Source organism: Anneissia japonica, unplaced genomic scaffold, assembly GCF_011630105.1.
Source record: "Anneissia japonica isolate Jap-2015-1 unplaced genomic scaffold, ASM1163010v1 scaffold287852_len814684_cov197, whole genome shotgun sequence".
Lineage (NCBI taxonomy): Eukaryota > Metazoa > Echinodermata > Crinoidea > Comatulida > Comatulidae > Anneissia > Anneissia japonica.
In genome coordinates this window covers 226,822-249,257 of record NW_022704998.1, presented here as the reverse complement: position 1 = coordinate 249,257, position 22,436 = coordinate 226,822, and the positions used below count along the sequence as shown (strand labels likewise).

The 22,436-nt window shown below is 32.8% G+C and overlaps 3 protein-coding genes across 4 annotated transcripts in view; 2 read left to right on the top strand and 1 right to left on the bottom strand.

Moving 5' to 3' along the window:
- LOC117105169 overlaps window positions 1–6,468 on the bottom strand; it is a 28,555-nt gene extending 22,087 nt beyond the window's left edge. Inside the window, exons 1-6 of the mRNA XM_033246241.1 lie at window positions 6,341–6,468; window positions 4,933–5,153; window positions 4,344–4,394; window positions 3,434–3,492; window positions 1,558–1,667; window positions 381–446 (exon numbers count right to left, since the gene is read on the bottom strand). Of these exons, the coding sequence (XP_033102132.1) occupies window positions 381–446; window positions 1,558–1,667; window positions 3,434–3,492; window positions 4,344–4,394; window positions 4,933–5,146 (500 nt within the window). The 5' untranslated portion in view covers window positions 5,147–5,153; window positions 6,341–6,468. The remainder of the gene's footprint in view (window positions 1–380; window positions 447–1,557; window positions 1,668–3,433; window positions 3,493–4,343; window positions 4,395–4,932; window positions 5,154–6,340) is intronic.
- A 393-nt stretch (window positions 6,469–6,861) lies between these two features.
- On the top strand, window positions 6,862–11,036 carry LOC117105168 (adenylate kinase isoenzyme 5-like). The gene is made up of 5 exons (XM_033246240.1): window positions 6,862–6,924; window positions 8,235–8,529; window positions 9,294–9,469; window positions 10,743–10,928; window positions 11,013–11,036. The coding sequence occupies exons 1-5, from the start codon at window positions 6,862–6,864 to the stop codon at window positions 11,034–11,036; spliced, it is 744 nt and encodes a 247-aa protein (XP_033102131.1).
- On the top strand, window positions 10,798–22,066 carry LOC117105150 (adenylate kinase isoenzyme 5-like). Of its 2 annotated transcripts, XM_033246214.1 has the most exons (10): window positions 10,798–10,928; window positions 11,556–11,652; window positions 12,311–12,393; window positions 12,488–12,584; window positions 13,132–13,206; window positions 13,732–13,803; window positions 16,115–16,278; window positions 19,530–19,646; window positions 19,823–20,010; window positions 20,651–22,066. In XM_033246214.1, exons 2-10 carry the CDS (start codon window positions 11,604–11,606, stop codon window positions 21,282–21,284), a joined length of 1,479 nt encoding a protein of 492 aa, XP_033102105.1. In that variant the 5' UTR covers window positions 10,798–10,928; window positions 11,556–11,603; the 3' UTR covers window positions 21,285–22,066. The 2 variants fall into 2 exon arrangements, with proteins under 2 accessions (XP_033102105.1, XP_033102106.1); XM_033246215.1 differs by lacking the exons at window positions 10,798–10,928; window positions 11,556–11,652; window positions 12,311–12,393; window positions 12,488–12,584; window positions 13,132–13,206 and adding an exon at window positions 13,305–13,500 and having other exon boundaries at window positions 19,823–20,008; window positions 20,649–22,066.
- Window positions 22,067–22,436: the final 370 nt, after the last annotated feature.

The window sequence follows — 22,436 nt, the reverse complement described above, 5'->3', positions numbered from 1 at the left end:
TAAGAATTACAAAATATTCTACAGACAAATACAATATAGATTACCAGAAAAAAAAACTATTCAATGTTTACAACAAATTGTGCTTGGTTTATTATCGATGAAACAGTTCTACAGTATTTAAAGTACATTGTCAATATCAACAATTCAACATCAACAATACCTAAATATATTTAATATTCTAATTAATTTGCAAGTAAAAATGAAATTACATGCGATTTACTAATAAATTTGAATGTTGTGTTAGTCAAAATACAGATGCAGTATACCTTGTTTATATACACAACTGCTGAAAGTTCACTGCACAAGCATTTTCACTTGCACTCTATGTTAGCTTCATCAGACAAAGAGATTTAGAATTTACATTCCAAAATGGTACTTACTTTGCTCCAATTCGATTGTACACTGATAAAATAATCCTTCCATTTCGTGAAGTTTCTCTAAGAGCACTAAATAAAAAATTAAAAGTTTATCACACCAGAACATTTCCTACAAAATACCTGAAATGAGACTTGATAAAGAAAACTGAGCGAAAATATTGTATGTTGAACAAATAAATGTTGTAAGACACTGAAAGGGTGTTTGAAGAAATAATTGGGTATGAGTAATAAGATACAGATTTTTTAAAATTTAAAAGTGGAAGAAAAGGGGTGATATGCTATTTTTTTCCCCAAGTTTTCAAATATTAAAAAAAAATTTAGAAAATCCTGTACAAAATCCAAATATTTCCTTGAGTATTCACGTGCCTATGCTTATCAAGAGGCTGTCTGTGTAGTAGTCATCTTTGTCAATAGAAGAAAGGGATATTTCAACGAAGACCAGATAAGAAACAGATGGTTTATATTAAAATTTTTACTGTATATACTCACATATACAACAAGGCTTAAATAGCAAATTACAGTCGAAAAACAGGGGGTTGTCTTATACGTGACATATAAATTTTAGAATTTTTTAATTATGATAGTTTTATCTGCGGAACGTCAGTAACATGCAAATTCACTACAGCAAAGAAGCTAATAACTGTTAGTATGAATAAACGCAATTTTAAATGCAGGGAAATGCAAGGGAGATTTTGACGAACATAAAAGCCCATAAAATGGTATTATTTGGAAGATTAGCCCTACATTTGACTCCGTTTTTATCAAGCAAAATACAGTATCAAGACCATAAACAGCAGCAAAAAGGAGGAATTCCGATGGTGAAATGGAGGGGGGGGAGGGGGGGGGGGGTAGTCTTATAAGCTCAACACACAAAAATTGTCCAAAAATGTTCTCCAACTCGGGGTCGTCTTATACATGGATCGCCTTATACCTGAGTATATACAGTATGTTACTGGTCAATTGTGCAATTGTTTTTGCATTTTAATTGACAGTTGTATTGACTGTATTTTAAATGTTTTTTGTGCATTTTAATGGGTGTTTTTTAACTTAAATTTTAATTATATGTACATACATCAACATACACAGCATCAGTAATTTCTTTTTTGGAGATAATAAAATATTCTGATTCTGATTCTGTATATACAATATATACTAATGTACTGTAATAAGATTTACTCACAAATTAAAATGCTCCTTGAACTTTGGATTTCTGTTGTTCTGCATTGGTTTGGTCTTTTTCCAAACATAGTTTGATCTCTTTCCCTTAATACCATCATTTTTTAAGAGCACCTGAGAATACAGAATTATTTGAATACAAATTAAAAAGTCTACATTTACAATAATGATTTTATATAATATAATACGTTATTTCCTTATTCCAACTTGTTGAATGCTGCTGCTAAACTATCTATAGTTTTATACGCAAGCATTATATGTAATACAGTGCCCTTACGACTGTGGTATCAATTGTGGGTATTCATGCTTACAAATATTCTGTTTTGGAATTGACAACTGGGTACTGCACTACAGATAATTATTCCCAAAGCATGCAGACATGCTACAACAAATATCATTATCATTTTTGCAGATAGATTGTGAAACATTCATATTTGTTTAATAGAGACAGTACAGGCCTTGAATTTGGGGATTTTATGGGCAAGGCCAAATGGCCTCCGGTATGACATGATTTTGAAAGGCACCAAGGCCAAATGAAAAGGCACCAAGGCCAAAAATTTCAAATATAAAAGGGCACCAAGGCAAAGTTTGATTTAGCCTCAGTACTAATCTCTCGCGAGTGCCTTGATTCGTAGACAAGCTAGGCCTAGGCCAAGCCAAGCTAGGCCCAGCCAAGCCATCGTTGTCAATGGTAAAATGACTTTGTTTAGAGTATTAACTATTATCGATTCAATGTTGGAATAAACTTTTAGATTTTTGGGGCAGTCGGGAATCGTAAACAGAACAGTCAAAGTTCAAGAAGTTCAATATCTGATGTTGTTGCTCAGAGCGTCGTCATCGGAGAGGAGGCCACACCTCTAAACTGGCCGTCATCAACTAGATTAGCCGAGTTAATTTAACACGCTTGAGCTGCGATGACGTCAGATCGCCCAAAGCTAGCTGCACAGCAAGCACATGTTTACTGCAATTACCACTCGAGTCAGGCGCATGCGCACACAACGGTAACCGCAAAAACAGTTTGTATCAACACACATGGAAATTTTCTCATGTTCTGTCACTGCAACCTTATCTAAGCCTAGGCCTATGCTAGCCTAGGCGACCTACGTTTTTGGCTTTCGTGTTTTCTTTCAAGATTTGAACGTTCTTATTTAGATTTATTTTACGTGTCAAACGATTTATATTAAGCATCATGAGGGCACCGAGGCCAAGGCTGCAAAAGGGCAGGCAAGTAGTGGCTGTCGTCGTGCTTCATTTTCAGGGGCACCAGGGCCAACTGAGAGGGCACGGGCGGCAATGGCCGCTGTTAACACTTGGCTGTCATTGACCATAAGAATGGTTGACATATATGCAGCCATTGAGAGATACCATTTTTGTTGACAAGATTAAAAAAGAAAGATGACTACATGTCACCCAACGTGGGGCCCTCAACAGGTACTCTCCTTTCAGGCCACAAGGATCCTGAAACTCACCATTGGGCAGGGGTGTTCATTTCCCTGTTCAGGTCAAGTCTTGCCTAGCGCAAGACAATAACTGTGACATATAGTAACTCTTGGCAGAACTTCAGTAACTAGATACTAACCCAGTCCTACAGCCCAAATACAAGAGCCTAGCTATTACTAAAATAGATTAGCCTGACCAAGGTACCTAGACTTAACAATAAGGACTTAATCCTAATCCAGTACCTTACTTAATCTAACTTAGCCCTTACTCAAGGCCTTATTCCCAAGCTAGAAATATACAAAAAAAAAAGACCAATAAAGAATTAAATTGAATTACACAAAGCTACTGAGTATACTCTTACCCGAATGAGAATGATGAAAAAAGCAAGAAGGATAATCTCAGTAAGAGAATCCAGATACATGCTTTCTCAGCATACTTACTTTCACGTATGGATTACAGACACTTCTGCCTGAGGACATTAGCTTCCTGGCCTGAATTACTGAAACAGGAAGTATATCATCAACATTAATCAACATCACCACACAGGGAAATAACATCATTTACATTCGACAATGACACTATAAAAACACAACATTGTTTACATTCTACATCACTGATGCATTAACAAAAGTAACAGAATTTATTAGAAATAATAATTTGTCATTATTAATAATTTTTAATATTTTTGTAATATGTTGATTGTGTTTAATAGGTTAAATTAATATTACAAGCAAAAGTATAAGCGAGAGTGAAAACATTAGTTTCAATTACTTAGTATTACATTGTCAAGTACAAAACAATTGGCATGTATGTAAATGTGACCATTTATATTTTATAAATACTTGGCTTATTGTGAAATGTTCGGCAGGCCTGAGGAAAAAAAATTGTGCCTCTGACCATGAAAACTGTCTTGATAAAATGCATAGTTCCAGCACTAAATGTTATCTGTAAACAATATATACACCAACAGTGGTAGTACGGCGTGAGCAAAAAACAAAATCTTTTTATAATTTCAATAATGTTTTTTCTTAACTTTCCTAGTGAAATGTCAGAGGAGATAAAATTGTCTTAACACTGAGTTTAATAAACAAACATTATAAAAATATTAATACAGTATCAGGGAATTCATATTAAGATGCATATTATATTGTTTGTTATAATATCAATCATAATTAAACAATAATTAGTCTGTAAAACTTTCATTGAATATTGTAGACAATAACCATTGATATGATGGCTTTTGAAATGAATACAGAGAGAATTGAAAGTTAGTGTCTACCAAAATAGGATATAAATGGCTTGATTGACCTAATTAAATAACAAGGAAAGATAAAGGAAATGTAATCTTACTATTGATAGATATATCAGACTTCTCTTGGCTGATCAGTATCTTCAGCTGACCTAGTAAAATGAACACATTCTTTTAAAAAAGCACCTATTATAGTAGAAATTTATCACATATTTAACTATTGATTACATGCTAGAGGAGTAACAGAAGAATTGCATCAGCTATAGAGCAAAAATGATGAGTGATTGATGTACATATTTGGAAAATGTAAAGTCAACAGGTAGAACTTTGGAGAGAGGTTTGAAAAGATACTGTGCTTTATTTTATTCTGTATTACACATATTTTTTTAAATAGATGTAACAGAAGAAAAGAATTAACCATATTTTAGGACAGTAGATGATGATATACTATTGGAAGCTAACAATAACACGACAAATTTTGCCAAAAAAAACCAAAAAACAAGAAGCATTAGAAGTTGTACATACTAAAATAATAAAATGTTTAGGTTATTTTCAGGGAAACTTTAATAGGTAAATGACCTACTTGTACTTGGAGCATTAAACAGAAATCAAAACTTTTGTTTCAAATTCAAAGGAAAATAATATATTTTTATCTCAAACATCTGATCTATAAATAAACGTAGTTTTCACCTCTAGCATGTGAACTCATAGCTCCTAACTGCCTCCTCCTGAAAGAGGGAACTCTTCGCATTTTGTTTGAATTCTGCCTCTTCACCCGCTTACTCACATATTCTGATGTTTCTGCATGCCTTCTGGATGAGCATCTTTGAATTCCAGTAAAGTCAGACCTACCTTCTGGTGCCGGTGGCGTTTCGAGAGGGCGTTTTCTTATCAAAGTTGCCATTGGAATCCTACAAATAAGCATATCAAAGAAATTTAATTGATTCCATTCATTCATGTAGAAGTGCAAAAACTTGTATTCCTCTTCATTGAATATTAATTCAATAAAATCAAAGGTAAAATAAGTTCACAATGTTTACTGAAATATCGTGAAATTTAAATAAAATATTATTGTTATTTTAGCTGTCAATGTTTACTGGAAGAGCATAAAACCAATAAGAATTATACTGTTGTCCATATCACACATACATAGATCAATTAATTGCAGACAGTGAGCAGACAAGCAAAACTTGACTGATGCAATGAATAGCGGATTTAAATTGAAGAAACTTTCCACTACCTATGCATGACATAAGAAAAATACTGTAAGCAAAAAAAATGTTAGTTTATCTGTAGTGGCAGGCACATTATCAATATTAAAATTTGTATTTTTTCATTGGAATTTGAACCTTTACTTCCAAGTTGCATTTTCATGTTAGTTGTATTATTATTCTTGATCACATATTATGGTGCATGGAAAGCAGAAATTTTGTTAGTTTAGCATTACATCTTTCGACAAATACTGATAATTACTTTGATTAAAAAACAATTTCAATCTTGTTATTTTGAATATCATTACCGTATAATCATGGATAATTCCTCATCATCATCCTCAATCATGCTAATTGTTGGCAGATATGTATAAATATACTGTAAGTTAGTACTGTAAATTTGTTAATATTTAGTACATTTTTTCTGATTTTTAGGTAGGCCTAAAAATAAAAAGTGTGAGGCCAGCCCTAGCTTAGACTCAAGGCTTATTATTTATTTATTTATTAACATTAGGCCTAGGGCCTATACATTATTTATTAATATTATTATATGGGCCTAGAGGCCTAGGCTAGTTTTTTTTTTTTTTTTTCTAGACCCAGAAAAATCGTGTGGTGTTTTTTTGTTGTTTTGTCTCTGGCATCAGGCTATTTCAATAACTGCAAGCACTTTGGTAGGGCTCCATGGCGTTTATCTATCAACAGCTGGATATATTTTGCTAGGCCCACATTTGCCATCACTCGGTGCACAGAAACAATCGAATTATCACGGTGTCATGCCCCGCCAAGTTTGAAATCTGTGCACTCAATCGTAAAAATAGTATAAATATTAAAATACTGTATTACTGTGTAATATTTACCCATTCTGAACTTAAAAAAATATCCCTTACCTTGATATGACGTTTTCATAAATAATCTAAAGGTGCAATATATTGCTGTGGTTTAGATTAGAGATTATTTAAAATATTGTAAATTTGCTGGAGCCTAAAAGAAACCGAACACCGCGCTGTTTATTTATGGGGTCATTTATTTTATTTACCCTTTGTAGCGCCACCAGCGTTATCATGGTACAGTTAGACTTTGAATGCAATTAATACAGACGCTAATAATATATAGCCTATTTGGTTTAACTTTTCAAAACGGTACTTTATACAATTTCATTTCATATACAACAATAATTAAATAATCTTTACCACATATTTACTTGTATTCCTCTGTTGGTTATCAATTGCAATTCATAAAATGTCGGCAATGTACCATTTCCTAGGTCTAAATCAATCAATCCATCAATCAATCAATCAAGTTGCTACGCAAGAAACAAACCCCGCCTACTCATTACCATATCGTGTTTACCTGGAGACGAGACAGAAAGACAACACGAGAAAGTTGGTTTGGAAAACATACAGACAAAATGACGTCTAGGGAAAAAACTAAAACGTATCTCGCGAAGAAGGAGATACCACAACTGTTTGAGGTAAGCCCGAATATGGATATATGTAATATTATTCATTAGAGTATGTGTATTGTTTACACGTGGTATTGACACTTTCAACCTTCTTCAATACACTGTGAGGAAGCGTGATCTGTGTAGTTACTGTCTATCTTGTTAGTAAAGTACTGCTGTACTGTGTAGCCTATTCACGTTTTCCAAAATTGCAGTACAGAATATAAAGACTAGGCCCTAGTAGTACTACTAAGTTAGTAGACAAAATTTGATACAATAAGAAACTATAATGAATCAAGTCAATATTGAAACGTTTGGCCTTTTATTTGTTGTACCTCCACCTCCATAGTTGCAGTACTGAATAGTTGTCGGCAATTATCCGTGGAAAAGTGATATTATTGCGCTATTTGATGTGTTCTTCCATAATTAACACCGAGTGCCTGTACGGTTAATGACCATGCATGCATTACAGTAAGCTTAGTCAGCATTCAGCACGTGGGAAAGTTGTTTGTGACAACCCAAATCTGTACTGACCCAAATAGCAGGCAAGCTGTACACTGTATGGTCGTTGATTCGATTTACGTAATGCTTGGATACTGTGATTGCTATCATCATCAACTAGGATCTACTGTATGGAACTGAAAATAATCAATTACTTTTAGTCATACTATTTTCTTAGCAATTATGTCGGTATGAATTGCTCTTTTTAATATAAAAGTATATGTACAACAAATTCAAACATATAGAGTAATGAACTTAATGTACTTATTAATAAGGCTGGCTTAGTTTTGTACATTATTTCACAATCATGTAGCTTATCTGTACGCGTACGGCACAGTGTACTTAAAAATGAAATCCATCCTCCTTTCCAAGTCATGGAATATGTTCTCTTGCTTCATTTTCATAGTTAACTCCCTCTCTATTGAGATAAATGCTAAACCAGATAATCTGTTTTCTCCGGTACTATTTCTACTAAATGTCTTTATTCTTTTTAGTGTAGAAAACGACCTCTCAATTGATGCTGTAGATATAGGGAGGGTCAATATTAAAGATACAAGCTTAATTATACAGCTGGGGCAATATAGTGATTAGATTGTTCTCAGTGATGTGATGCAAAATGTTGATCGGTCATTTGTGTTTAAAATCGTCCATCGCATAAATAACTACCAGCTCGGATTTAAGACGAGTCACATCAAAGTCCTCTCCAAACCCAGAGCGGAGTTTATGAAAAGCTATTATTTGCAAAACTAAGTAATAAATATATGTGGTACTTCCAATTTCCTAATGTCAAGCCTCAGTTATTCATTAAATGATTTATCATCATATTTCATCCATTGCAGAGTATGATGACGGGTTTAATGTATTTTAAACCGGAAAACCACCTTGAATATTTGCAAGAGTGCATCACCAAAGCAAAGGACAGCGATGGCCGCTCACTTCAATGGAACACATTCGTTGAAGATCAAGTACAAATGAGAAAGACAAGCCCGTTGCCACCAATTACATCAGAGCCATTAGAACGTCAACCAACGTTCGCCACTGAGCCCTCCCTCTTGGATTTAAAAACTACTAGTCCCCTCCCACCAATTGCATCCATAAATAGATCCCAAAACCTACAACATATATTTGTCATTGGTAAGTTCCAAGTTTTTTGAGGTATAGGATTTGTTCAAATTATGAATTAGTTACTGTATTATGTCAACATATTTTCCTTGAAAAGTTTCTCTTGGAAACAACATCCTAGATGTGCCCGATATATAAAAAAGACTTTACTGTTCTCGAACAGAAATTTTAAAATGCTTGTACTTGCATAAAGTTATTTAAAAAGTAATTCAGAAAATAGGTTTACACAAATGTCACACATATTTGGACTAGAGCATAGCTACAAATAGATGGTCAGTTATTACATAGAAAAATCCTAGAAGCATGCCATGGAATCGACAAAGAAGTTGCGAATCTGTCGTGTGGGAAAATCTTTTTTTCTATTATTTTTGTGTCTACTGCCCAAGGGGGAAGTAGACACTTTGTTATCTTCTGATAGTTGACCTTTTAAGAATAAATCCGGTGGAAGAATGATGGGATGGGTCATGAGCTAAAGATAAAAATGAAAAGTAAGTTTACGAAATATGCCATGCTAGACAAAACCTGTCCAAGTTAAGTTATCAAGTGAATTTGCCAACATAGAAAGTTGCTAGATAAAACCTGTCCTTTAAAGTTCACTAAAAAGTCACAATATAATTTGTACAGTTATTCAAGCTATTTTATACCTCCATGATTCAAGTGAATGGCCAACACAGAAAGATGGATGAGTTACAGTAGCCTTAAAAAAAACTTATCAAACAGTAGACACACACTTCCACTGGGAGCCTATTTTTTAATGTTATTTTGATTGTCCTCAGGTGGACCAGGAAGTGGTAAAGCTCTCTTGTGTGAGAAGCTGGGCAGTAGGTATGCTGAATATCATCATGTGTCAGTTGGACAAATGATAAGAGACAAAATATCAGCCAGTAAGGAAGATGATGCCCACATGTCAAACCTCAAGTCCATTGTAGCCAAGGGTCAGTTACTATCTGAGGTAAGTCCATGGTTTACATAACAATCATTGATTGATAGGCCTATTTCCTTCATTTAATTTTTAGTTATTGCAGTAGTAAATATTTAGAGTCAATTTCCTGTAACATAAACTTTATGCATGTTGGTATGAACTTTGGCTTGCAGTTAGTGGCATATCTAGGAAACTTAAAATGGGGAGCTGATTGGGGGGGGGCCGAGGTTGGAGTGGGGAGGCTCGATGATAAAGTGGGAGGAACAAGGTCACAAAATAAGGTGATATGAGGTGGTTTTTATTACTTGAGAATGATTTTTTTTGGCTTTGGACATTTTCAATGGGGTGGGGAAGAGGATCGGAAAGCTATTATTTGGAGCCATGCACCCCAAGATAACCCACTGTATGTAGTATTTCACCATAGATATTTCTGTTAGGTTCCTTTAAATGAGAAATCTTCTGATCACCTACTCTGTTAGAAGTGCAATTATAGATTTAATCCTAGGATATGCAATGATTTTTACTATAAAATTTATTTCATGCTGTTTAATAATGATAATAATTAATGATATTTGTTAATTATAATACACCATAGATATTTTTATTATGTTAATTAAGATCATTGTTCATAGAGAAATCCTCTGATCTCCTACTCTGTTAGAAGTGAAATTATAGATTTAATCCTAATATATGCAATGATTTTTACTATAAAATTTCTTCCATGCTATATAATGATGATAATTAATGATAATAATTAATGATATTTGTTAATTATAATACACCATAGATATTTTTAGTAGGTTAATTAAGATCACTGTTATAGAGAAATCTTATGATCACCTACTCTGCTTTTGAATGGTGATGATAAATTAGATTCATCATTAAATTTACAGTGTACTATTCTATTAACTGCTAATCCTTAGTACCGTATGTTAAACGTATTTTATGGGTAAATCTAGAAAAAAAAAACACTCCAAAATTGATATTTCAAAAGGGAGGAGGGTCACATATTTATTTTCTAGTTCGTCTTATTTCAATACATGTCATTGTATGTACTGAAATTTTAAAATGTAGTGGTAAAAGGGGGGGTGGGGGATGGAGCACATATCCCCCATTGGATCCGCCCCTGTATAAAAATCAAATATCTTAAAAGCAAAGATACTTCAGTTCAAACTATTATGTTTTTAAGCTTATTGTATTATATAGACAGTATATTTTTTAGTGTATAGAATTAAATTTTATTTCATAGCCAGTTACAAAAAAATCTGTGTTACATTTGATAATTTTATTTTTTTTTGTTAAGTACGGACATCCAGATCTTCTTCTGTATCTTGAATGTGATGAGCAGATATTGCGATACCGACTAGAAAAGAGGAGAGCCATTAACAAACGAGAAGATGATACTGCAGAGGCAACTGAATCTAGATTGTCAATATTCTTAAAAAATACTCCCTGTCTCTTTGAACAATTTCCAGATGATATTAAAAAGGTCTGTTCTCCTTATCTCTTTATCGTGATAATTAATACTCATTATTAATTGTTATTATTTTATTGTTATTTGCTTTTTCTTCAGTTGCCCTATGATATTTCTCTGTAAAGCACATAGGGGCAATGTGCAATATGCACTATATAAATATAACATTATTATTATTATTATTATTATTATTATTGTTCATATTAATAAAACGATATTTACTTTGAGCAAAAAACAATTGCGAAAAGCTGAACTGGAAGAAAGTGGTGGTAAGGCTAATGGCTTGATAAAGCCGAAAAAGCCAAAAGAAGAACTGTTCATATACATTGCATTGAGCATACAATTTTATATCCAATTAGTATATGATATACCTCAATCAGTATTGACTCCTTTTATTCATTTTATTTCCTATCAATCCTTGGTATTATTCACTGAGTTCTTTATTTATAACACTGTTTTAACTTTTTTATTTATAATCATTGTAAATTTATTATTATTATAATTACTGATTTTGTTGTTTATATTATTATTGCCTTTGTTATTTTTATTACTATTATTATTATTGTAATTATTTAGTGTTAGTCAAGTCAATTCTTTATTTACATCTGACTACCATTGCTTGTTAAATATCGCCCTCTATAGGTGGATGCTGACAGAGATGAGGATGAGGTTTTCTATGATGTTGCAAACATGTTTGATGAATTGTTCTACTCGCCCAAGACACCAGAAGCTGCCAGTGGTAAGCATCTCATCTACTTAAGACTGCTCCACTGTGTAAATAGTACTGTCTTTTTGCTAATAATATGTCTTATTTTTGTTAAATTCTAAGAGAGAAGTTGTGGTATGACAAAATTAATGATTTTTATTACTGTTCATTTTCTAGGGGTGCTATCTGTCATACATCTACAACAAATAATATATTTATTTATATTTATTTATCTAAACCTTCTTTATACAGGGTATAATTATTCAATAACTAACATTTCTTTCCAATATAGCCCTTACAGCTTCAGGAATTTATTCTTTTTTTTTTCTTTTTGAGTAATTGAATTTCAGCAAATTAAGACAATTATCAGTTTGTTTTATTAATTTTATATACTAAAACATTTATTTAATTTATGTATTCATAATTATATTGAATAATTGAGCTAATGCCATTTCTCATAAATAAAGAAAAATTATAATTATAAGTAATTAATTGATAAGATTTAAATATTTCTCCAAAACATAAAGTTTAAATACAATACTCCATAAAATAGGAAAAAAGCTATTAAATAATTCATTTTAATCATAGTAAATAGAAAAGTGGTAGATGATAGTGATTTGATGATTATTTTGTTGATGATGATGATGATGATGATGATAACAATAATGTTTTTATATATAACTTTCTGTAGTTGATCTGAAACTGAATGCAAAGTCACCACCACTCCCACCAATTTCAAACTCTAGAACTAAAAGCACTGAAGAAAATAAAGAGGTAAGTAATCATATCATCCCAATGCAATGGTAGTAATTTTTTACTTTATATTATGTATAAAGATGAAATGTTGATTCTCATCCCTTTCCCACAGAAAGAGGAACTCGTTCAGCTTGCCACTGAATTACTGGATACAGGAGCAGAGAAGGATGAACCCATTCCAGAGATAACAGACAAACCAAGGACAGAAGGTACCTTTCATGTTTTTTTAAGTATTTTTTTATGGCCTAAAAAAAGAATAAATCTTCTTTAAGAAGTACTGCAGTGGCCAAAGGTCTTGAAAAACATTTTTTAAATACAATTTAAACATTCACCTAAAGAACACAAAGTCAATATTAAAACATCATAAAGATAAACATGTAAAACCAAAGTTCGAAACGTCCACTGATTAATCTCAAATAAGAAGGTATAATACATACTCCAAGTATTGAAATGCACGCCATCGTGTTGGGATTCAATATTTCAACATTAATTATGTCATCATCAGTCAATAGTTTGCTTTATTTGTGTTCTTGTGGCAGTATTTTTGGAATATTCCATTTGTAGGAAGGGGTGTGGAACATTTCAATGTATTTTATGTTGTTTTGAATGAAAATCATACTATTAACATGAAAATAGGATGTAATTTCAGCAAAAAAAATAAATGCCATTTACAATATGATTTGTATATTATAAAAATCATACAAAGCATGATATAATAATTTAGATAATTATTTATTTTTTTCTATTTTTATGTAGTTATTGAAGAGGTACTTGAGAAAAAGGAAGCTTACGTTACCGGTGAGGATGACCAAACACTTCCTGATTCAGAAGGTAAACATAATTTTATTTAGCTTCATTTACCCTCTCTTATATAATGGATTGTTCCACCCACGTTCAGCCTTATGTTGAAACTGCAGTACCTATTCAATTGAATCTGGTGTATTGAGACTAACTATAGCAACTACTCCTCTAATTACTATGGTGATATGAATAAATGGGTTTGGGGAATTGAGGAAGTAAAACCAGGAAGTATATATATAGTAACCATTGTCAAAATAACTGGCTGGTAGCAGTAGAAGCACACTCACCTGGGACTACAAAACATGGGCAAGAAACTGTCAAAAGGTACTTCAGGAGAATCTTTAGGCCCTGCATAGATTAATGATGTTTGTTGAGCAACACAAACCAATGTCATGTTATTGTTAATGCGTCGTTGTGGCATGCCAATTTTTGGACTTAACTTGTGAATATTATGCAGAGATTGTTCTTAAGTTGTTTTTAATATTGCATTGTGAGAATCATGTGACCTTGTGACATTTCCCTTCCATTTTGCGCTTTTCTTTTTATTAAATGTAGGGAAGCAGCAAAGCAAGGACCAGGAGGTTGCCACTCCCACATTGAAGGATGCCAAGGTCATATTTGTCATTGGTAAGTTCAGATTCTCTTATATATTTGTATACTGCTTTAAATGGATTATCCTCCTATGTATCTAATTGGGAGTTTCCACTTATAATGATAAAAATATATAATAATATATATATATGAAGAGTTCATATGCAAAAACAGATAAATCCAATTTTTTAGTTTCGAGATAATTATGTATTTTTAATAAGCCTTCTTCTAAAGATCAACAAACTTAAAAAATGCAGGCTCTAAATCGATACATATGTAGGATCATACTGTTAAAATTTGAAAAATGTAAACTTTCATTAAGAAAGATAATTTGGTGATATTTATTTTGTTTTGCGTCAAAAACAGATAAATCCACCTCCTGATTTTTTACAAATCCAGCATCAGCAGGAACTGAAATGTAAAACCATTATTACCAATTAATTTACTATTCTAAGTTAAATAGAAACTCATGTTGAGACAATCAAAACCAGGTCTGGATGGTTATGGTTGGGGGTGGGGGGAGGGAGGTACGCTTAATGTCATGTTTCTGAATTCAACCCTGCTTGTTTTTGTATTGTAGGCCTATGTGCTTTATAACATTAATATTATACTGAGTGTTATTACTTGGGCTATTATTTTGAAAGAATAAAACTCAATGGTGTGGTGGTACCAGGGAGAAGGGGTGGGGAGGGCAAGGCTTATTATATATGACACATATTGAACACAAGGAAGATCGTTGGTAGAAAGTGAAGCCAACATGACCGTGTGCATACGACAGGTTCAACATTTTCCTCACCACTTAGGCCTACCTAGGCTTAGGCCCTAGGCCCTAGTTCTCGTGGCCAAGCTTGAACAGAATTGCCTGGGCACCGCTGTTTTTATGTCCCAATGGTGAGAATTCAACACAGGCTTTTCAATATCATTGAAATTATCCATTATTTATAAAGTATTTACTAGATTTACGTCACACTATCTGTGCGAGAGCAGTGTTAGTTGCCTCAATTCAGAGCTGCACGCTGATTGGCTGAAACAGATATATCGGCCTTTGCCAAAAACATGGAATGGTGTTTATAGGCTTTTGCAAAAAAACGTTCGCCTGTCGTGCAAAATACGTTGGTTTCATAATTAGGATCGTGGCAACATAAGCTAAAAAATGGCTATATTGATTCATTTTTGACGGAAATGGCGTTTATCGGTTTTTGCGTATGAACTCTTCATATATATATATAAGAGCAATGCCCACTCCAAGGAAATTGCCTGGCCTCTAACATCATCTACAAAGCAAAAGTGGAAAAGACCAACGAAGACGACCCTAAAGTTTACATCGGACTGACAGAGCCACCCTTCAAATCCAGATACTACAACCACACACAATCGTTCAAGAGGGAGAAACACCAACACAGGACCGAACTCTCCAGATACATATGGGAACTCAAAAAGAAAAATCAACCATTCACCATCTCTTGGTCTATCATCACCAAAGCCCAGGCATCCAACAACAAGACGAAACGATGCGACCTATGTATATCAGAGAAGCTTGCCATCATCAACGCGTGAAGGACGGGACTCCTAAACAGAAGGTCAGAACTTGTATCGAAATGCCGCCACGAAAACAAGCACTACCTATATATATATATATATATATATATATATATATATATATATATATATAATGTATATATAGAGCATCTGAAGTGGCTATACAAAATTTTCTTGCACTTGACAATAATAAATATGATATTCTTATAGGAAATCATTGCAAATATAAAACAAGGAAATTCCACTTCCATCAATGTAAAGAATTTTGTCTAAAATTTATGAAAAATCACATCACTAATTTTATATAAAATATGTATGTAAAAAAATTTATTATTCATTAATATGTACAGTATGAATATCTATATATTTATTATTTCAAGGGTGAATACACAAATTCTCTGTATGCTGTTGTCAATCTAGTATGTGCTTTAGGAATATGTGGGATAACATTTTTCAGTTTTGATCTCACCTGTGTAATGGTGACAGTTAAACTAATTACATTGTTTCATGTCTAGTAATGTCATGGTCTATATTTTCTTGGTCAGAATTTTAAGTTAGTAAATATTTTTAAAATTACATCATATTTGACTTATGAATAAAAGGTTAATTTTTATTTACATGACCTTCAGGATGTTTGTAAGCTATTTGACCCCTAGAAAGATGCTGAAAGCTAATTAATATTCCACCAATGTTAATGAATGTATAGGATCTAATTAATATTTCACTAATGATAATGAATGTATTGGATCTAATTAATATTCCACCAATGATAATTAATGTATTTTCTTCTTTTGAACTTGTATTATAGGAGGACCCGGATCTGGTAAAGGTACTCAATGTGCGAAACTTGTAGAAAAATATTCATTCATGCATCTTTCGGCCGGGGACCTTCTGAGGGCAGAGGTGAAATCTGGGTCAGAACGAGGAAAGCAATTAACAGAGATAATGGAAAAGGGTGAACTAGTTCCTCAGGTTTGTACATTATTTTTTAAATTATATTATTTTATTGGATTTATGTCAGAAGTTTATTCCCATTTCCTCTTTTTCTCTCTAGCCGGAAGTATAAATCTGGTAGAATATTGATGTTCTGGTAGCACTGTGTTTACTTTTCTTGTTATGCACAACTGAACCACTGAGTGAGTCAAAGCCTTAAGCCCTGAAAGTGTCAATCAGTATATAGACAGCATATAAAGAAGATATATAAATGTATTTGTCTGTTAACAATATACTGCATTAGAAGTACAATTAGTTATACTTCCTAGGGAGTGGAGAATATTGCATACTATGTATATTTTTTAATTTATTGATACACTTCCCAGCAGTGGTGGCTCCAGAAATTTGCCAATGTGGGGTCCAAAATGTCTGACAAGTCGGTCCAAACCAAGGAGCCGACTAGAAACTCGATCAGGGTTTGTGAAATAAAAATCCTTAGTAGGGTTCTTGTGGGGGAGGGGAGTTTTTATGGCATACGGTTTGTTAAACAAATCTTAGGCATTTATTTGTTAATGTTAATGTTCCTTTGAATATTGTATTCATGTTCAGTGGCATATTCTCCATATCCCTTTTGTTTCCCCTAGATGTGGGTATTTGTGTTCTATTTTATTAATGGAAAATAATAAATATTACAACAATCAAAAGCAATTAAATGAGGAGAATTATTACCTGCCCTTGAATAAATTTATGAGTATAGCCAACAGATGGTTGTGATCAGAAGAATAAGTCTTTGCTCATTATGAGTTATCAGACAGCCACTTGTTCTGATTTCGGAGTTGAGGAGGGTGGGGTGGGGGTGGGGGTGGGTGTTTCACTGCACTACACTTCATCTAGACATGTTTACCCAACACATCGTTTTTTGGGGGGTTTTTTTTGTATTTTTTCTTCCCTACACATGCAGTGAGTATTGATTTTGCAGAGGGCAAGGGTTTTTACTACACTACATTTCATCTAGACGTGTTTACCCAACACATCGTTCTTTTGGGTTTTTTTCTTTCGCTACACATGAGTAATATTGATTTTTCAAATGGAAGATAGCTTTGGAATATTATATTTTCAAATTGAATAGAATTGAGCTTGAGAGGCTGACACATATGGCTTAAGCTGTTGCAAACTGAAAATCAAATCAATGTGGGAAAAAAAAATCTAATTAATTATCTGCATTTTATTAGACTGTTATTTGTAAATGTTGGAGGTCATTACTCAGTTGTTTAGACATTATATTACTGCTATACTTTAATGATATTGATCTTAAACTGACTGCCCTACCTGATTGCATCACCATTTTTGCTGATACTTTATTCACTGCTCCACCTGATTATAATCATTTTGGTGAGCCTATATTTATTGTCTATCAAACTTAATTTCATCATCATTTTACTAGGCCTATATTTATTGACATTCCCACCTGATTATAGCTTCATTGTGGTGAGCCCATTTTCATTGGCTATTCTTAATTATTGCATCATCATAAGGATGAACCATCTCATATTTATTCTTTTGAAAATTAAAATATTATATACACCCCCATACACTCCATTCATTGATCATTTTTATTCATCCACTTTGTAAAACAACCTTCAGAACATTATACTGTATATTTAAATGAAAAATACTTCAAAATTGGAAAGTAAACAATTGAAATCTTTGAATTTTATTTTTCAAGGTTAGCTCAGCTATTAATAATAATAATAATGGTCGACTTAAGAGCGCATATCATAGAGACCTCTATGCGCTTAACATAAATAAGAGTAATATAAATACTGTAGTTGTATGAATAATACTTTTCCTGTACTTTTTGCATATCACTGAATTTTCCTGGTAATCAGTTACTGTAAGGATTTTCATAATGTTGATAACTTATAATAATAATGATAATAATAGTAATAGTAACAGTAAAAGTGTACATTTATAATAGCGCCAGTATCCATCAAACAAGATGCTCATGGCACTTGATGTGTGGACTAGTTGCTTGTTTAGTGGCTTTCTTCACTCCTATGGTCCCTTTGTGTCTGTGCTACCCATCTGAATCATGTACTGGCTTCTTAATAGTGCACATAAGCCATTGTGTACACTGAGCCTACAGATTTTAGTAGTTCTTATAAGAGACGGTTTGTTCTACCACCAGAACCATAGAGGAGCTTGTCGCTCAAACCAGTGACGATATTATAGCTGTAGGTAGTGCCCTTGCCTTAAACGCTCGGCTAATCGACTCAACTATTATTATTTCATTCCTTCAAAAAATAAATACTTTAATGTTTTAATTTTATTTTGGATTTTTCTACAAAAGTATATCTTTGATTTCATTTGTTTACTGCCCGAATATAATCATGGAGGTATTATTGAGAAGGAGATCACTCGGCAACAGATCCCTTTGACGCGACAAATCTATGTGTTCCCCGGCGTATTACCCTATAATTCACATTTTTTCGTTAGCAACAACTTGGCAACGACATGCATTTATACGCTTCCAGCAGAGCAGTTGAGCAATAAAGCGTTTGATTCTAACCCATTAAATATCATTATAATGAACAATGTTCCCCTGATTAGATTTTTTTCGGACTTTTAGTGTGTTATTATGTGTATATTTGAGGAACGGATTCCGTAAAATATTTATGTTAAAATTACTTCTGTGTTCATTATAATTCTGTCTAAAGATTGATTGGTTCGACTACAAAGCTAAGTCAGCGTAAAACTGAAAAATACTCAGATTTTGGATTGATTTTTTGAATAGTTAACCCTCGTTAACCCTAAAATGAGTTAGTTTATTATAATCCTCAATCATTTATTAATTAATATCTGTTAAAATTAGAATTAGTGAATTTTGGCCAATTTATGAAAATTGAAGTTGAAATATACTATACTTTTTAAGGTCATGTACATGTAAATGTTCCATTAAATTCGAAACTTTTTTTGGTGGAAAATATTAATATGTTTGATATTTTATGAGAGATAAATGTATCAGCTTCAAAATGGAAACGATTGCGCAGCCATAGTGATTGACTGTATGTAGTGCGCATCCAGAAAAGAAGGTGCTCTCCATTTTGCCATGTTCAATTTTTTCGTAAACTATGCCTGCTGAAAATTTGATGGCGGGTAACACATCGGACTTCAAAGGCATTGCGCAAACGTTCTTCAAGCACATAGCGCTGCATGCACATAGCTTTCTTCGAGTGATCTCCTTCTCTAATACCTCCATAATATAATCCAGATTTATTTTTGGCCCTCAGGATGTCGTGCTTCAACTTCTCAAGGAGTCAATGGAAGCATCTCTTGCAAGTTCTAAAGTATTTTTAATTGATGGTTATCCTAGGAAATTGGAACAAGGAATAGAATTTGAAAAGGAGGTACAGTATTTATTTACTTCTGACTGGTGATCAATTCCATAAGCTACATTTTAAATAAAAGTGTAAATTTTCATTATGTCAACTATTTTTAAAGATTTTCTTATTTATTAAACCATTTAATTATTTGTATTTATCATTTTATTGTTTGTATTTACCAATTATTTGTTTACTTCCAGATTACTGAATGCCAGTTTCTCCTCTACTTTGAAGTGTCTGATGAGGAAATGACAACTAGGTTACTGAAGCGGGGAGAAACCAGTGGTAGGTCTGATGATAACGAAGAAACAATCAAGAAACGTTTGAGTGTGTTCCATGAACACACCACACCTGTTCTTGATCATTTTAAGGAAAAAACAAAGAAGGTAATTTAGTGATGATGTAACTATGAATAATTATTTTATTTTTGTAATACGTTTACTGTTCATTATTATGATTATTATAAAATTATTATTTTCCTATATGTAATAAATACATGATTTTCAGATGTAATATTTCAAGCAAGCATAAAATTGTCAATTAAGATCATGTGTAGCTTTAAGGTGGACTACTGTTCCTATCTTGGTAACACACTTATTTATTCTTTATACCATTGAATTGTGGTATCCAACGTTGGTTTCCTTATTACCACTTGCATCAATCTCCCAGTGTCATCTAAATCATCCAGGCAAACCTCACTCAATATCTATTATTCTATTATTATTCTATTATTTTTGTTATTGCTGTAATGTGTAAGCATGACCCAAGGGAGACTGATTTGCTGATTAAATATGCCACCCTGGTTAAATAATATCAATAAACAAATTGAATAATATGTGGTTTCTATTAGTTACCATAGTTTCTTTGGTATAAGCCCACCCCTTTGAACACAAAAATGCTCCAATCTTTGGGGGTCGACGCATAACCAAGGAATCCCCCTTTCAATCTAATTTCAATTTTTATACCTGCAGAACCATGGTAGTTAATGGATTGCATAAATGTTTACTATTGCCATTTTTCTTACAGGTTGCTGCTGAATCAGGCACACCAGATGATATCTTTGTAGAAGTTGTCAAACTTTTGGAAGGTCATGGCATTGTAGCTGCAGCAGCGGAACAATCAGAAAAGAATGCCACACCATCCGAAGAACAGAAGGAAGGGAAACCACTGGAAACTAATGATGCTAAGACTGAAGAAAGTCAGCCAGAGGAGACAGAAGCCAAGGCTGAAGAGAAAGGAAATGAGGAAACTACTGAAGAGGCACCTGCAGAGCCTGCACCTAAAACAGAAGATAAACCAGAAGAAGCTGCATCAGAAGATAAGGTAGAAGAACCAGCTTCTGAAGAAAAGGCAGAAGAATCAGAACAGAAAGAGGGTGTATCTGAACCAGTGCAAGCTTCAGAAGAAAAACCAGAACAGACTTCAGAAGAAAAACCAGAGCACACTTCAGAAGAAAATGCTGTAGATAAGAAGGAAGAAACAGAAACAAAGGAAGAATCACCAGAAGAAACAAAGACAGAAGACAACACTGAATCAGCAAAGGATGAAACAACACCAGAAGCAGAAGGAAACACAGGTGGTGAAGAGGAAAAAGTAGAAGAAGCAACAACCGAAGAAACAAAAGCAGAAAATGTACCAGAAACAGACAATACTGATGGTTAAAATTTATTTTATTGATTATACATAATTACATTCTTACCTTTTAAAATGTCTTTAAAAATAATATGGTATCTTTAGAATCAATACTTGTACAATCAGCTAACAAACTGACATTCCATTTGTAAATATTTAATATTAGGGGAATTTTTCTTTTAACTGTTTGTTTTTTCTTTTAACTGCTTTAATGTTTCAGTTATGTAATGTATGTATACAAAACGTTCTTTCTGGTGCTTTATCCTCTCTGTGTTCTCACCAAGTATGGGATTCTACCCAGATTACAATAATTGATCTTAACTGCTCTTACTGTATATTACTAAGTTCTCTATTGAGTTAAATCACAAAATGCAGTTAAAATTACTTTTATCTTACTTTTATCATGTTCATGAATGCTTAGTGAAGATGTAAGCTAAACACTGTCCTTACATGAAATATACACATCAAAAAGTACTATTCACACTCGTATATTTTCATATGATGTCTGGAAACATTGGAAAGTATATATGTCACATATGATTTATATATATAAAACAACATAGAAATAAGTACAAAATATAACTAATTTACCTGTTAGAGTCTGCTCTGTCACTGTGATGTGATCAGTTGGTCACTGATTGTCATTGATTAAATAAACCAAAAATACTCAGATCCAAATAGTTTGTGAATATTCAGATGATTTGCACATATAATGCATATTATAAAACATATTAAGTTATGTAAAATGCACTTGTATAATGCAAATGAAAGACAGTATATTATATAATGCCTATTAAAAAAGTATATAATTGATATATTATATATATATGTATTACATTTGTACTGTATTATATAATACATATACATATTGATTTATATAATGCAGGTTATATAAAATTATATATAATAATTTGTATTATATAATCTGAAATTCAGTACCAACAGTTTTGGTTAACAACGGTTGGATATCAGTGATAGGTGGGGGTCAGTCTTCCTTTATAATTGCTATCATGTTCTTAGATTCATCGCTATATTAAAGTTTTAACTATTTTATTCGCTTTTATAGAAACATTACCTAACTTTTACTCAAAATTTTTTCAAAGATTATACCTTTCACACAATATACAATCATTTTAATGTCTTTTAATTGTTACCTTTATTTGTTCTATATTCTTATTTAAT